The sequence below is a fragment of the Ursus maritimus genome, unplaced genomic scaffold (genome assembly GCF_017311325.1).
Source record: "Ursus maritimus isolate PB19 unplaced genomic scaffold, ASM1731132v1 scaffold_17, whole genome shotgun sequence".
Lineage (NCBI taxonomy): Eukaryota > Metazoa > Chordata > Mammalia > Carnivora > Ursidae > Ursus > Ursus maritimus.
The window spans coordinates 37,863,988-37,880,619 of record NW_024424119.1 but is presented as its reverse complement, the minus strand read 5'-3'; the positions used below and the strand labels follow the sequence as shown (position 1 = coordinate 37,880,619).

Genomic DNA, 16,632 nt, shown 5'->3' with positions numbered 1-16,632 from the left:
GCAACACTCAGCACAATGAACCTGAAGAATCTTGGCCACCCCAGTTCTTAACACCATGCCCCACTCCAGATTTATCCTATGGTAACAATGACCAGAAGCCCGAAGAATTAGAATGCCAACACCAAACCTTACCTAACAGCTCTGGTTCTGTTCCCTCGCATTTTAATATGTTATTTGGTTTGATTAAAAACAAAATCCATGGTCATGGATGAAATTCATGGCTGGGCCTGTCACGTTTCTCATCACTCACAGAAATGGGAAGCGCTCTGGTCACTAAGTCACAAAACACCGTTTCAGTTCAGAACTTAATGCAGTCTGTCCAGTGCAATTTTAAGAAGAAAAAGATTTCTGCTTTCATTCCAAGGGAAAACTTCTTCCTCCGCAGCTCTGTCCACAACGGGAAGGGGGGGAGCTTGGTTGGTGCTCACCTACCTGGAGCTTCTTGTTCTGGTCCTAAATTCCTTGGAGAGGTTACTGTCCTCTGCAGGGCTGGGAGGGGGTAGTGGCTGGGAGGAAGGGAGGGAGGGAGGGAGGTGAGGTAAGACCTTCCTTGGCTAATACCACCATGAGATGGGCAGGGAAGGAATTAGAGCCAACACTTCCTCTTTCTTGGTTGTGGAGACCCACTCTCTCATCACGGGATCTTCCTCTAACAGGGGAGGGAGGAGGAACCCCTGCTCCAACGGGCTGCTTGGGACTCGCCCGCGGCTCTCTGCGTGCAGGGGTGAGCCTCCAGCTTCTCTCCGCTGTCGTTCCCGCCCCTCTCTGGGCAGCCCCCTGTACAGTAGGGTCTAAGGAAACCTCACACCTCTTGAACGAGCCGCGCATCTCTGCCCCACCGGACACCGGCCCCGTGCTTCGTGCCCACAGTTTCCAGCGAGGAGGTCTAATGCTCACGGCCAGCTCTCTTGGCTACGCTGTTACGAAGCCGACAGCTACAACCTGGAGCCTCTCCTAGGGCTCTGGTGTGTTCCCAGCTGATTCCCCATTTCCCGAGCTCCAGAGAACGTATAACAAGTGGCTGAGGACCCCTGAAATCCCTTTCTCCCCCCTTGAGGAGAGCCAGCCGCCCCGGCGCCCTCTGTGGGGGTGGGCCTCTGAACTCACTCGACTTTCTCTCCAACGACCCTCTGCTGATCCCCAACTCCTGACATGGGCAAGGTTGAAAGTGATGGATGGAATTACATCGGATTTTCAAAGGACTCCTCAACCCCACTCCTACATATGCGCCCCAAAGAACTGAAAGCGGGGCCTCATGTAAGTACATGTCTCCGCCTGTTCCTCACGGGAGCCGAATGTGGGAGCAGCTCAACTGGCTATCAGTGGGCGGATGGATAGACAGACTGTGGTCTGTCCACACCATGGCAGTACTGCTCAGCCTTAGAACGGCAAGAAGTTCTGACACATGCTATCACCAGGACGAACCTCGGAACCATTATGCTAAGTGTCAGAAGCCAGATACAAAAGGTCACATATCATATGATTTCATCTACACGAAATGTCCAGAATAGGCAAATCCATAGAGAGAGCACATTAGACGAGTAGTTGCCGGGGGCTGGGAGGTACTGACGAGTGACTGTTTAATGATGCTGAGGTTTCTGTTGGGGATGACGAAAGTGTTTTGGAACTAGACAGAGATGGTGGTAGACGACACTGGGAATGGTCCTAACTTGTTCACCTTAAAAATGATCAATTTTATGTTATGTGAATTTCACCTCAATAAATTGTAATTTCTTTAAGGTCATGTATGCTTACCCAGCAAACCCTCTGGTTCCCTCTCGCCATCTCTGACTGCATCCCTCTGTCTCATCCACACGGCTCTGTCCTGGTGCTCCTCTCTTATCACACCTGCTTTCCTTCTGGGAGAGCTGCTCTGTGGTGTCCCCTCCCTCTTCCCTGCAGGTGACTGATTCCCTGTGGGAGATGCTTTGTGCTCCGTGCTTTTACGTCTCACACACAGGTTGGGCAGAGCACCTGAACTCTCTTTGGTCATATTTATGGAGCCCAGAGGGTTACAACCGAGAGCCCTCATTATTCCCCCAGTCATGAGCCTTTCCCTTTCCAGGTCACCAGACTGCTTGCCGAGGACCAACCGCGCTGAGCAAGCAGACGGTTTAGGTGACATTAAGAATAGACTCTGAAGGTGCATCGAAAAGGTAATGCGTGTGAATTACACACTCATTACTTCAAATGCCCTGCTGCTGAAAGGACTCGCAGGATTCGAACATTTTACGCTCAGACAGACTTGTCCCAGGGAAAGGTTGCAACGCAAGAGAGAGACACACATCGGAAGGGGTCAGGCACTCTAGGGGACAGTCTTCTTGGTCTTCCCCTTGCTGAGTCACCCAGGTCCCACCTCACTACCAGTGTACCTGCAAGGAGCCCGAGCACTAGGAACCCCCAGGAACCCCCAGTCTACTTGTGCTGGGCGTCTCTTAGAGTGAGCTGGTCCTCTAGGCACAGGCAGCTACGTGGCCAGCCTTCAGTGGTCAAAACCCCACAGGCTCCGCAGTGGTATCTCTGTGGCACTAGCAGGCAAGCGTTATTCTTCGTGTTAAAAGACAAGGGAGATGCTGATTTGTCAGAGGACTTTCTAGTTCTCTGTTCCTCTCATCTGTCCTTGTAAATATTCGTCTTCCCATAGCGTGTGCTGTTATAACTCTGGAAAAGGATAAGCTAGATGTGGACTATGGGCTGGGAGAGGATTCACAACCCTAATCACATTTTTAACAGCTTTTTCCTTTAGGCTGCATTTGGGTTGTTCCCTTGCCAGCTTCTGTGGTGTAATGGAAATTCTAGAAATAGTTTCCTAATCTCTAGAAGCCAGTCTACTGTCTCAATGCAGGGAAGCCACGGCCACTGAGGATCCAGGGAACGGGCACACCTATGTTTTCAGTAAATGGCTTGGCTGCATCTTACCGTTTCCTAAAGCTGGACCATGCCCATGACCACAGGTCCTGGGGGTGGTGGAGGAACAGGATGAAAAAGATGCCAGCTTAAATAAATCTGCCCTCAGACCCTGAATGCTCCCCTTAGACTGTAATGTGAGAGAGAAATAAACTCTGTTCTTTCAGACACTGAAATAATTCTTGGGTCTCTTTGTTGGCAGTCTAGCTTTACCCTGCCCTGTCCAGAAGCAGACATCTAGAATTGGAGTGACCCTGTATATTGTGCGTGCGTGTGTGTGTGTGTACAGGTGAACAGGAGGAGCCAAGGAAAACATGCCGTAGGCGAGAGAGCTGGAGACCATTTCTATGGCCCAGCAGGACATCTGCACGACTCAGTAGGCACTTGTGATCATTAGGAGAGCACACCACATGCCTAGTTGGAAAGAACCAGAATTTCAGCATGTGTTGACTCTTAGTGACAATGGCGGCTTTTAGCCGACGGTCAGTGCCCCACCCGTAGCCCCGACTTCGAGGTACACACCCAATTTCCAGCCCCCCTCTTGGCACTGGTCTGTGCTAAAGGCAGGCTCTACTGGTCTGGGAGAAAGCGGAGCTGGCCCAGGACCAAGACGGGAGGTTTGTTTGCTGTTGAATCAGGTCGATGAGAAGGGAAGTTGGGGAGGTAGGAACACAGGCTCTGGGCCAGAGTGCCTGGATTTGAACCTCCTTCCACCCCTGGTCTTGTCACAGGTACCAAGTTATTCAAACTCCCTGAGTGTGTTTCCTCATTTGTAAGATGGAGACGATACGACTAGCTTGTACCTCAAAGGGGTATTGTAAGAATGCCGGTTTGTTTCCCAGAGTCCATAGTCTCTCATGCTTCATTCCCCCTTCTGATTACCCCTCCTTTCTTTATCTCTTTCTTCTCCTACCGATCTTTCCGCTTCTTATGTTCCATAGATGAGTGAAACCATATGATAATTGTCTTTCTCTGCTTGACTTATTTCACTTAGTAGGGGAAGGGGGTGGGGGAATGGGATAGGCTGGTGATGGGTATTAAGGAGGGCACGTATTGCATGGTGCACTGTGTGTTATATGCAACTAAGGAATCATGGAACTTTACATCAAAAACTAGGGATGTACTGTATGGTGACTAACATAATAAAAAAAATTATTATTAAAAGAAAAAAAAAAAGAATGCCGGGAAATAACCCACATACAGCGCTCAGCACTAGCCTGGTGAAGACGGGGCCGCGGATAGATGTCTGCTGCCATCTGCTGGCAACGGTCAGTTTCCACTGAAATAGTAAGTGCAAGTAAAGGGCCACAATTGACCTGCACATAGGATTGCACACGTGGTGGTTTCCAACCATTTTGGTGGTTTGGGTGCCACTATATGTAAGATCTCAAAGGATTCTGTCTTGTGTTAAGAGTGGGAAATGTCCTGACTCCCCAGGGAAGGCTCTTGGCTGGGGAAGCGGCTTTCACCCTAGAGACCATTGCCACCTAGTGGCCGCCCTTCATGCTTGCAGGCAAAGGTGAACCCAAAGAAGTGGGAAACTCCACTCTTCCCGTTATCAATGAGGTGATCGTGGAGCCCTCCTGTTCATCCAGGGACGTTCTTTCCTCAGTGTCTCCTGGCAAGTTCCTAGCACCGTTTGACCTTCCACTGATGAGTTCTGGAATATTTCTGGCTCTACTAAACATCTTTTCACTTGGATCTCTCTCTCTCTTGCCCAGAACACAATTATATGGGTCCTACACTAAGGGGAAAAATTGAAAGCATGCCAAGAGAGTGCAGGACCTTCAAGAACGGCCCTATTGAACAGGCAGGCATGGACACAGTGCCTGACTTTGGAGCAGCTGTGTCCCCATATTCCCGATGCTTAGAATTCCCCCAATCCCAGTGAAAACGATCCCAACAACCCTCATTTTCATTTGTTCTTATATGCGCTGTGTTTGACACTAAGCACTTGCGGACTGAAGGCAGGGCTTTCCAGGAGTAAGCTCTGAGCACCTCTGTACCAACTATTTCTATTCATTCCCCACAGCAACTCCAGAAGTCAGAAATCCAATCTAGAATAAGCAAATGGTCAAAGGTTCCGCTGAAAAAGTGGTGGGCCCCAAGTCGAGGTCCCTGACTGATCCCAGAGGCTTGTCGGAGAGACACTGACGCTAACAATGGAAATACTGTATATCCAGGGACATCATCCTCAACACAGGCTCTTCGATGTCACATACGTGGTCTTCCCAGCCTCCCCTCCTCCCCCTTCCCCTGCCGCAGCCCCTGGCAACAGGAGTGGGCAACTAGACCTAGGCTGGGCGGTTTTGCTCTCTGGGACTAATCACGACCATCCGAAGAAGTGGCCACAATCCCGAGCCCCTGATTGCTACCTGCCGTGACTGGTTCCGAGGAACCATTCAGGTGAATGACGGCTCTCTTAATGGGGCTTTAGCTCCAGACCTCTAGGTTACCCTGTGTGTTTTCTGATCTCCACCAACGATTCAATATTCAGGGATCTTGTGAACCACTTGTTAAACCGTTGGCATTTTGCCATCAGCCGTTGTAGGAAGAATTACACCACAGAAATCAGCGAACGCTCATAAAGACAAACAGAATGACCATGGCTTCATCTCCCAGAAATAACCCCGTGACATATTTGGGTTTTCCATCCGGGCTCTTTCTCATTGCGCAGCTATTAGAGGCTAGAACAGGCCTCCCTCGTAGTTTTGCATTCCTCAGTTTACCCAAAAGTTTGAAGAGCGGGGCCCGCTGTCAGCCGGAGGGTTGGAGGGAGGAGAGCTGAGACCTCAGAGGAGTCACAACGCCCCTTTGCAAAGCCCCTCCCTCAGCCACCAACACTGCCCTCTGTCTCCTGGGACCCGTGAGAGGGTCAGTTCAGCCCTTCAAGGCCTTTTCCTCATTTCGTTTTGAGGTTGCCCCCAAGAACTTTCTGAATAGTCAGGCCATGAGGCAAACACATTTCTCCACTAGACTAGCGATTCTCAACCTTGGCTGCCCGTTAGAAACACCTGGGGAGCTGCTAAGCCCTGCCCACGTTCATAGCCGTGTCTGAGCCCAGTGAAGACGAAACACATCAGAATATCTGGGGGTGAGACCCAAGCGCCAGGATCTTGGAGACAAACACCTGGTGCTCCGACGTGCGGTGCGGCCAGGTTAGGAGCCGGGGCATGGGCAGCGATGCTCCAGGCTTGCTGCCCAGGGGTCTCCTGGATGCCTTGAATCTGTAGGCAGGCCTGGGCGCCAGCCCAGACCAACCGAATCCAAACTTCAAAGCTCTCCAGGTGAGTCAGATGGAGTCAGAATGGAGAAGCGCTGCTCTAGACCAAATAAGGGTTACCTCTTATTTCGTATCCCAAATCACGCAACCATGTAAGTCAAGAAAACTTACGGGTCCTGATGTTGCTGTCACCCCGCACAATACAAACTTCGTCCAAAGGTCAAAGGAATCCCTTGATCTGACCCTGAAATCAGAGTCTGAACATATATAAGATATTATGCTCTCTTTACATTTCTTCCGCCCCTTCGAGGGGGACCCTCTCTGGAGTCTGAATGGAATTGAAGCTCTGCTTTGCCGAGACCCACAAAGCGTTGAGTTGGTGTGCTGGGCAAACACACAGAAGCCCCCAACAAATATTCAAAACACCCCAGGACCTCACGTGACTGTATCTGCAGCTTATCAATCACGCATCCATTCCCCAGTTTTCAAACGTTAAGTGGAATGCCCAGACCCTATTCACTACTTACTCCAGATCAGTGGTTCTCGAACTGAGGTTTCTGGACCAGCAGCAGCAGCAGCATCTCTGGGGGCCGAGTCAGAAAATTCTTAGGCCGCACACCCTAGACCTACTGAATCAGAAGCCCGGGGTACGAAGCCCAACGCTGTGTTTAATGAGGCCCAGGTGACAGAGACGCTTGCTTAAGCACGGGAAGCCGCGCTCCCCAGAGGCCCGTGGATGCTACGAGCCCAAGACCACGGCAGACACAGAATTTAGTCTAAATGGGTGGCCGGAGAACAACCAAACAGGGGAGAGATTTGTAATTTTATTTGCCGGGGTACCCGCACATCCATTCCAAGTGTCCAGAGCCCACCACCTGTGAACTGAGAACAAAGCATCCAGATAATTCTCCCGTCAAGGTTAACAGACACTGAGAATACTATAACATGGCAGAAATTTTAAAAATCTTTATTATGCAAACATTCTTCTTTCTCTGAAAGAAAACATCTGAATGCTTGGGCAACATTGTGAAACTGCTAGTGCGCCATCTCCGGGGATTTTCGGAGGCCCTGTTCTTTGCCTTTGTGTCATCTTGTACCTTTATGACTTTTTTTTTATAGTAAGATTTTATTTTTTATAATAATATTTTTTATTATGCTAATCACCATACAGTACATCCCTGGTTTCTGATGTAATGTTCGATGATTCATTAGTTGCATATAACACCCAGTGCACCATGCAATACGTGCCCTCCTTACTACCCATCACCGGTCTATCCCATTCCCCCGCCCCCTCCCCTCTGAAGCCCGCAGTTTGTTTCCCAGAGTCCATAGTCTCTCATGCTCCATTCCCCTTCTGATCACCCCCCTTTCTTCTTCCCTTTCTTAGGTCTCCCTTTGAGTCCCCAGCTGGTCTCTGTGTTCCCAGCAGCCCAATTCTGAACTTTGCCTGAGTTCTATGTAGGGAGGGACAGTCACCACACTCTTTTGTGGCAATGCTCCGAAGTAACTTCATGGCCTCATGTGCCCCCCAATGATTGTCTCTTTGACACCGATAACTACAGGGGAGATGATCCTGGGGAAAGGATGGGAGGTCTCCGTCAGAGGAAAAAACCTGCGTATGTGCTGTCTACACGTTTTAATGCCTCCCACTGGTTTTGGTAAGAGCCTCCTCAGTGAGAATCCCTGAAGATACCTTCTACCCTGACTACCCTAGGCTCTGTGTCCCATTCTGAGTGCTCCTATGTACCCTGACACCCCTGTATTTGCTCAGCACCCCCAGATGTTAGTAGTGACAGATGCAGAGAGGACCAGGACACTGAATCCACAGCTGATCACAACTCCACTGTCCCAGAAGATTGTTAGAAGTCACATACTCAGGGAGAGATGGAGGAAGAGACCCCAAGGAGAGTTGCGGGGTGGTGCAGGGGGGGGGAGGGGGAGGAAGGGGAGGAGCGGGAGACAGAAGGTCTGGGGCACATGTAATTGTGAGGGGCCGGGGAGGGAACAGAGCGGCTGGCCACTCCAGGAGCAGCTGGCGGTTAGGGAGAAGATGGGAGGGCAGGAGGCAATTTGCAGAGGAAGTTTCCTAATGAACCTACCATCTTCATATGCTCTTTAAAGTCTGAAAGTCTCCATTCTTCAGAGCGGAGCCAAATACAGGTGCTGGGAATGCAATAATAAAAATTAGAACCCAAGGGGCGCCTGGGTGGCACAGCGGTTAAGCGTCTGCCTTCGGCTCAGGGCGTGATCCCAGCGTTATGGGATCAAGCCCCACGTCAGGCTCCTCCGCTATGAGCCTGCTTCTTCCTCTCCCACTCCCCCTGCTTGTGTTCCCTCTCTCGCTGGCTGTTTCTATCTCTGTCAAATAAATAAATAAAATCTTAAAAAAAAAAATTAGAACCCAAGTGGGGCGTCTGGGTGGCTCAGTCGTTAAGTGTCTGCCTTTGGCTCAGGGTGTGATCCTGGCGTTCTGGGATTGAGCCCCACATCAGTCTCCTCCGCTGGGAGCCTGCCTCTTCCTCTCCCACTCCCCCTGCTTGTGTTCCCTCTCTCGCTGGCTGTCTCTCTCTGTCAAATAAATAAATAAAATCTTTGAAAAAAAAAATTAGAACCCAAGAGACACATATGAAGTTTGAGTTTTACCATTTGTCCTGCTGTTTGCCCAGCCATGCCCTTGACTTTGGGGGTCTACCAACCTCATCCAGAGGCACCCGTACCATTTCTAGGGTCCCATCAGAGGTTTCTAGGCTCCAGCCAGGGCAGCTGGAGACAGCATCACAAAAAGGGGCATTGGGACAGTGTGTTACCGTGGTGCCCCACCAGCTAGGAACAGAAGTACAGAAGTCAAGGTCAAGGGCGCGGGCCTGTCACTGTGTGGCAGAACCGGCTTCCGACCTCTCCCCACCCCCAGTCAAACAAGCAGCCATCGTTTATAAAAACACAGCACACACTGGGTTTTAATGAGAAAATAATTGTATACTTGCATTGAATGCCTCACAATCACTATAAAACCGAAGCAGGATAATAACATTTAAGTGGTTAACATACACAGGAGAGCCAGATACAGAGTATAATTTTCAAACACAGTATTGCTGCTTTCCCCCCTCCCTCCTCCTCCTCCTCCTCAAAAAAAAGAAAAAAAAGTCGTTTGGGTAAAGGGCGACACGAAATCAAAATTGGCAGGCTCACTCACTGAATGCTTAAAATTCAGGAAATTGGTTCTGTCACTAAAACTGGATATAGTCACCATCTCTAAACACTTAGGCTATTTTTTTTCAATACATAGTTTAATTACATCCATTTTTTTCATTGGAAAAATGTTTGTCTTCAGAGACAAGAGTCAACACTGTTTTAGTGTTTCTTGTTACACTTTATACGTGTGCGTTGTGTATATATGTGGACACTGGTCTATATACTGCTTCTATGTCGTTGTCTAGGGTGGGCAGCATGCAGAGGCGTAAAGAGGCAAGGAAACTGCATTGTGTCATCCAAGTAGAACACAGCCCAGCCTCCTACCACTGACAGACCCTGTTTCCATAATTTCTGGATGAGAAAGCCAAGGCATGTCAGTAGTTAATCAGCTCCCGAGGAAAGTGAACATCTATAAACACTGTGGAAAGGAACACTTTCAGGAAAGCTTTTAACATCTACAGAATCTAAACATTTGTTACAGTTGAGATTAACAAGCTTGCGTGCTATTTGGGGGCAGGGACGAGCATCAGAGGCCCTTTTTTTTTTTTTTTGACAAGCCTCTTCCTCTTGATGGATTAAGCAGGAATGACTCTCCTCCAGGGGTCTGTTGCATCTTCAGAAGGTAAAAGGGGTTCATTTGCGATCCCAGAGCCTAGCACAGTGCTATGTACAAAGCCCAATGTTTTCTGAATGAGTAAAAAACTCAAGAGCACAGAGAAAATCTGGCTCTTCCAAGGGAACTGTAATTTACATTTTAATAGGATCGGAAGTGAGTGGAGCACAGAAATAGCAGTCATCAGACGGCAGCAGAGGGAACAAGCAAATGTTGGAGATGTAGGGGCCAGAGTTAAGCAGCTTTGTGACCGTGGGAGGGTCACGGAAACTGCATTTGTTGCCTTATCTACACACGGGGCATGGACCAAGGGACTTGGCTTTGGAACTCTGCGCGATGCAATTCATGCTTCTGGTTCAATCAACTGTAGTCAACGGCCAGTTGGTCTGCCTCTAAAGCGATTCCAAGAATTGTGCGACCTCCTAAGCTTTCCAATCAGCTGCAAATTCTCCTTTTTCAAATGTAGGTGTAGGGTGGGTGGGTCCATGGCTTCCTTCAAAACAGAACAAAAACCTGCAGGTGGGTCCTGAGGGCTGTTTCCTCTTCTGAAAGATGGTGTTTGTCTCTATTGTGTCTGTATCACTACCAGACGCAGCCAGTCCAGAAAACATGAGCATGTTCCGTTTTTGGTGGCACTCATAAAGCCATGCGCTCACCAGCCAACTACCACTGTGCCCTGGGGGCCACACGAAGCTCTCGTCCCAGCTGTGGGTCACGTGCCTGCTGTGGGTCACGTGCCTGCTGTGGGTCACGTGCCTGCTGTGGGTCACGTCTCAGCTGTGGGTCACGTGCCTGCTGTGGGAAGGCTGGAAATCCTCAGGCAAAGCAGCCTTCCTGGGTCCTCCCATTTCACCCGCCAGGACTTCCCGCCTAACACAGACCTCATTTTCCTGGGCATGTCTGTCTCCATGCCAGCCTCCCCCACTTGAAAATGAATTCCTTGCAGCTGGCATCTCACTTGTTTTGGGTCCCCAGTGGCCGGTACATTTTGCTGATTATCCCTTCAGAATATTCAGGAGAATAAACCATGTAAAGATGGTGCTCACGACCCATCTCCAGAGTTTGGCTTCAAATGGCAGGTTCCCTTGGCAGTGTTAAAGGATCCTTGTGAGTTATCTTACAGTTGGATTTTCACTTTATGCCCACTGCTTGTCTGTGAATAAACCTTCCCCCCTAAAGTCAACACTAGTCTATTAAAAGAAGCAAAGCGAATGTGCCTAACATCTACATACAAAGTGTTGTGATATTGCTACTTGTGAGAGTAACCTATTAGAGCTTATGACGTAACAATATAAAAAACAAAAAGGAATTTTAGTGAGGTCTGGCTTAATTATTGCTTTTTTAAAAAAAAACATAGTTTTAAAACAAATAGAAAAAAAAAAAAAACGCTGGTCAGTTTTTTTCTCATGGTCAGAATTAAAAATGTTTCTCATCCAGAAATTCAGGGCACCCAATTATTGAATACCCTTATCATATTGCTTTAAATGACAGAGAGTAAAGCTGGCATCCTCTATCGTGTACTAAGCTATGAATACAAAGCATGAGAATAAATATGGTACTTTTCTAAACATCAAATTACAAAACTGCTCAAAACTTTTCAGTTGTGACTCATGCAAATACCAGGTTAGGTCAATTTAATATTACAAATACTGAATCAGGTCGGTGCCTCTATATATCCCTTTTCATAAAAAAGAAATTCTCACTCACTCCTGACGCTGGCAAACAGCTTGGAGGAAATAACTGTACACCCTTGTCCCATGATCATTCTGGAATTTTAATCCTTGTACACACACTTTACCCAAACACATAAAGGCACGTGCGCCAGTGCGTGCACACACACACACACACACACACGTGCACACACACACACGCACACACACACAATCTTTAGGATTTGTAGCTGATTCCAAGCCTGCACTTAAATTTCTATTCTATATTTTTCTCTTTATCATCCTGAAAAATGCTGGTTGTTCAGCAAAAATAGTATCTCTTACTTCCTCATTTTCCTACTTTCTCCCTCCCTGTTTCTCTGTCTACCTCCATGACCTTTTCTTTAATGTTTCCTTTCTGATTGATCCAAAATAATCTATCATCCTTCCTGCCTAGGTCCACTTTATAATACAAAATATAGTTATAAACACCTATTTCCTGTCCTCCACCTCTCTAAGGCAGAGTTTGCCCTTTTTCAATTATTGCCACTCTAAAAATATCCCTACCATCGTGAGTCAAGCTGTTGAATGTGTACAGATTTTATACATGGATATACTCCCCCATCCCATCATAAAAATAGTTGTTGCCCACTAAATATAGTTTTCATATGAAGAAACATAATTGTGAAAATGTGTTCTCATAAACAGCAAATTAGTCAATACGATAAGCAGACGAGATCCTAAAGCTAAAATAATCCATTTGGTTTGGCTTCCTCCCTCTTTCTCAACCCCTTCACGTAGAATAGATTGTGTTTGCAACATGAAGAAACATTGTCTTAAAAATGTGGATTTTATGTATTGCCATCATTGATCATTGATTGCTCCCAATTAAAAACAATTAAATGTAAGAGAAATGGAATCCTAATTGCCTCTTCTGGGCAAATACAGAGAAACTTGCATTTCATTTTACGGCTGCTGGAGCACATGGAGTTCTCCCAGCACCTCTGATGCCGTGAGTGAGGGTGGGAGGCCGGTGCACGGAGTGTCCTGCGCCCGGTAGATCGCACCAGCATGGGCTCTGCTGCTCTAAACGGCCCTGTTACCAATGTTAGTCCTCATCACCCAGCGAGGCTGGTCTCAGTCCTGCCTGTAGCAGCCATGTTGATTTGCTTGTTACTGCTTTGTCCTTTTGGATCCAAGGGTTGGTCCAAATCCAGGTGATTCTTTGAGCCTCAAAAAAAATCCTTTCTCTTTTGACTCCTGGGTGCTTACAGAGTTTGATGGGTGGGCTTCTTTTCACTTTATTTTTCACCGTTGGTCATTGCAGCTTCTGGTCTACATAAGGATTGCGGAGTTCGTTCGCACTTTAATAAATATTCCATTAAAATGCTTCGATGGGTGGATTTCTTGGTTTCTTGGTAACCCAAGCACCAAAGAAGCTTCCTGGGTGGAAGGAAGCTTGTTATTCATTGTCCTCTTCCTCCTGGTTGGCATAGATCCCTGCCTCCCAGCGCAAGGCCAGGGCGCTTTTTCTTCGATTAACCCGTGTGGCCTCAAGGACCTGAAGAGAGAAGGAAAAAAAAAAAAGAATCAGAGTTCATGGACGTTCACTATGTACACAAACCAGCTTCTCCATTTCTTCTGTCCTTTCCCTCTCAGCAGCATCCAAGAAAGGGAAGGTAACAGTGTCTGGTATGGCCGGGAGGTAGAAGGGACGTGGTAAATAAAGTAGGGTGGGAGGCTCTGGATATGCATTCATTTCATATTCATTTCAAATTTCATTTGCTATTTGACCCATAGTTTTCAATGTAGAAAGATTTAATTTCCCTGAAATGTTTTGCACGTTTTTTTTTTTCTTCCAAAGTTTTATTTGAATTATAGTGAGTTAACTAGTGTCATATTGGTTTCAGGAGCAGAATTTAGTGATTCATCACGTACATATAACATCCAGTGCTCATCACAAGTTTGCACATGTTTTTGAATTAGACTTGACTCTGCATTAAGTGTTTTGATAACATAGTAGGTCTCCACATGTTATCTGATCAGTGCTGTCTGATGGAAATGTTCTGTATCTGTGTCATCAATATGGCAGCCACTAAGCTACATGGCTATGGAGCACTTGGAATAAGGCTGGTGTGGCTGAGAAGCTAAATATTTAATTTTAATTAATTTTAGTATCCTCACAGACCTTGTGACTACCATATTGGACAGCACAGCTGTTGACTATCTTAGTCTCTTTGTAAACAAGCAAATAATCCCAAACAACTGGACCAGTAGACAGCTATTGACTGTCTTAGTCTCTTTGTAAACAAGAAAATAATCCCAAACAACTGGACCAGTGTGGGATTCAATCCATCAAGCTTTGTGGGCATACATAAGCTATGATCATAGTTATATCATAAAGGTCTACTTTGGTATAACTAAACTAAGAGAAACTAAGTGGAAAGAAAAATAGCTTCCCAGCCCAATAAAAAGCAATCTGAGCATGATGATGCAACATCAGGGCCCCAGTGCCAATAAATGAAATGCAAGGTGACAATATCAAGGACAGGTAGGCTCACCACCGTAGGGGTAAGGCCTCCCTCCCTCCAGTTCACTAGAATAGTCTGTGGACTGCAGAGGGAAAACTTCAGCCGGTCTATTCCAGCTTTGGTTTGATCGAGATGAGATCCAGATAGATGACATTCAGGTTGCCGACATAGGAGAAATGGCTCAATTCCATGACACTGCACCACAAGCAAGCCCACGCATGCCAACCAATTAAATTATAGTGGCATTCGCTTAGGACGTGCAAGTTCTGATATTAAAGAAAAGTCTAGCAGAGCCAACACTGACTGATGATCCAAACTGCAGTGAAGGCTTTGCTTATTCTAAGAACAATCATTTTGGCAAGGGACGGAGATGCGAGCAGCTCCAGAGAAGCAAGGAGATGCAGGTTGCAGGCAGTATTGGGAACCAAGGCACAGGCACGTTCCGGGTAGATGCACGGTCTGGGGGTCCATCTCAACCTGCTTCTTTGACCTTTGACAAATGGATGGACTTCCCAGACCATCCGTGTGCTTTCCTCTGGGAAGCCTTCCCCAGTTCCCCCAGCGGGGCTAGCTGGACCTAACATGGAGGATGCACTCAGCCATGTCTCTTAAATGAATGTTCATCATTAAGCACAGAAGCCGTGTCATAGTGTCATGTGGGTAAGCAAACCGTGGTCACTTATTCAATATCTAAGAATAAGGAACCAGTAGGGGCAAAGAATGCTTCTAAGTCTGGTATGGTTAAGTGGAGGATTCGTCTAGAAGGTCAGTGCGTGGTAACATGGTACTGAGAAACGGCACTAGACTGGAACAGGAAGTCCTGACATTCTTTCCAGTTCCGTCTGGAACACGGTGTTGTTCATGGCGTCTCATGTCTCAACTTACTTTCATCTGCCAAGATGGAGACAGCACCTGCCCCGGGTCGCAGGCTTTCTCCAGAGACAGTGCTGACTCTGAAGTCCAGGCAAGTCTAGATTTAAATCCTAGTGACTGTGTGACCTTAGAAAAGTCCCTTACCCCTGGGCCTCAGTTGTCTTATGTGTGAAATGGGAGTCATAAAACTCCCAGTCAGCTGGCCTGAGGAATAGATGAGGCAATGTACGTACAGCATAGCTCCCAGTGCTCTGCAAGTTTTCAGACAATAATGATTTCCATCATTATTTGAAGGGGATTTGTAAACGATGAAATCGTATTCAGACATAAGGCATTTTTACAAGGAGCACTGGCTCTGGGTAGTACAAGGCTTCTGGTCTAGGACTAGCTCAGGGGTGAAGGCATCCTACAATGGCCTTTTGAAGAGTCAAAGGCCAAGCTCTTGGAGAAGGTATCTACATGAGCACCTGTTCCATAATTAATTCAGATTTCAGTACTGTGTGTGTGTGTGTGTGTGTGTGTGTGTGTCTATAAATCTCGAGCAAATCTAGAGCTTTGATACTTTAGTTCCTGCATATTAACTTTACTTCCTAAAGTCCATTCCTTTCTTTTCTGGGCAAAAAAAAAAAAGCGCTTGCCTTCAGGGCTCTAGTAATAGTAACCACATCACACATACTATGAACCACTTACTGTTTTGATCCTCACGACTGTTCTACGGGATACATACTATTATTACTCACATTTCCCATAGGAAGAAACTGAAGCACGGGGAGGTTAAGTCGACCAATGTTACGCAGCTTGGGGGTGGGGGGAGAGCTGAGGTTTGCACCCAGAATTTTGGGTGTGGAGCTGATGCCTCAGGCCACCGTGCTACACTGCAGCCCAGTGCCCATAAGGAGTCTGCTGGAGGAAGCAACAGAAAGAGCGATAATACTCTCTATAGGAATGGAGAGGGGAAAACATAAAAAAAATAAAATTAAAAATAAATAAATAAATAAAAATAATAATAGAAAAATCTGATTTAAGGTCTTATCATTTTCCCAAATTCAGATTTAGGTCTAGTGGGAGGGGAAAAAAATCTATTCTCTTTGAACAACCCTCTAATATTAATTTTCTCTCTCTTGTGCTTGGGGAATTCAAGCAAATCACTCATCTTTGCATAGAAATCAACAGACAATTCTATTTGGGGGCTGGGTAACAGAAGGTAGAGGGGTTCAGTAATGTCAGTCACTCCATCTACATTAATATTTTGTCTTCCTAAGTCCTCTTTAATTGAAGATAGACCGGGCCCAGTTTTATCTTCCTTGGACATATTTGACTGAATTTTCATTATTCTTAATTATGTGAATTCAAAGGGAATAAGGCCTAGGGCCTAATTCTTCTACTGCCATTGCCTAGATGAGAACCACAATTAGTCACTGAGGAGGGTACATGGAATGATATATCTTTTATATTTCATTACTCCTTTTATATCTTATGAAAGAATACTCTTATCTTTTGAAAGAAAGTTACTGATAATCAACAGCTCCCATCTCTGGTACTAATTATTTTGCAAGAGAGGGAGATTTTTAAAAACATATTGTGCTGTAAGTTAGCACAACCATTCTGAAGAATAATTTGCAGTATGTAATGAATGCGAGGATG

The 16,632-nt window shown here is 46.7% G+C and overlaps 1 protein-coding gene across 2 annotated transcripts in view; it reads right to left on the bottom strand.

The window, feature by feature from the left end:
• Window positions 1-9,091: 9,091 nt before the first annotated feature.
• LOC103678651 (A-kinase anchor protein 2) overlaps window positions 9,092-16,632 on the bottom strand; it is a 105,328-nt gene continuing 97,787 nt past the window's right edge. Inside the window, exon 4 of one of the 2 annotated variants that reach the window (XM_040631693.1) lies at window positions 9,092-13,145. In XM_040631693.1, the coding sequence (XP_040487627.1) occupies window positions 13,047-13,145 (99 nt within the window). In that variant the 3' untranslated portion in view covers window positions 9,092-13,046. The remainder of the gene's footprint in view (window positions 13,146-16,632) is intronic. The other variant, XM_040631692.1, reaches the window with a different exon arrangement.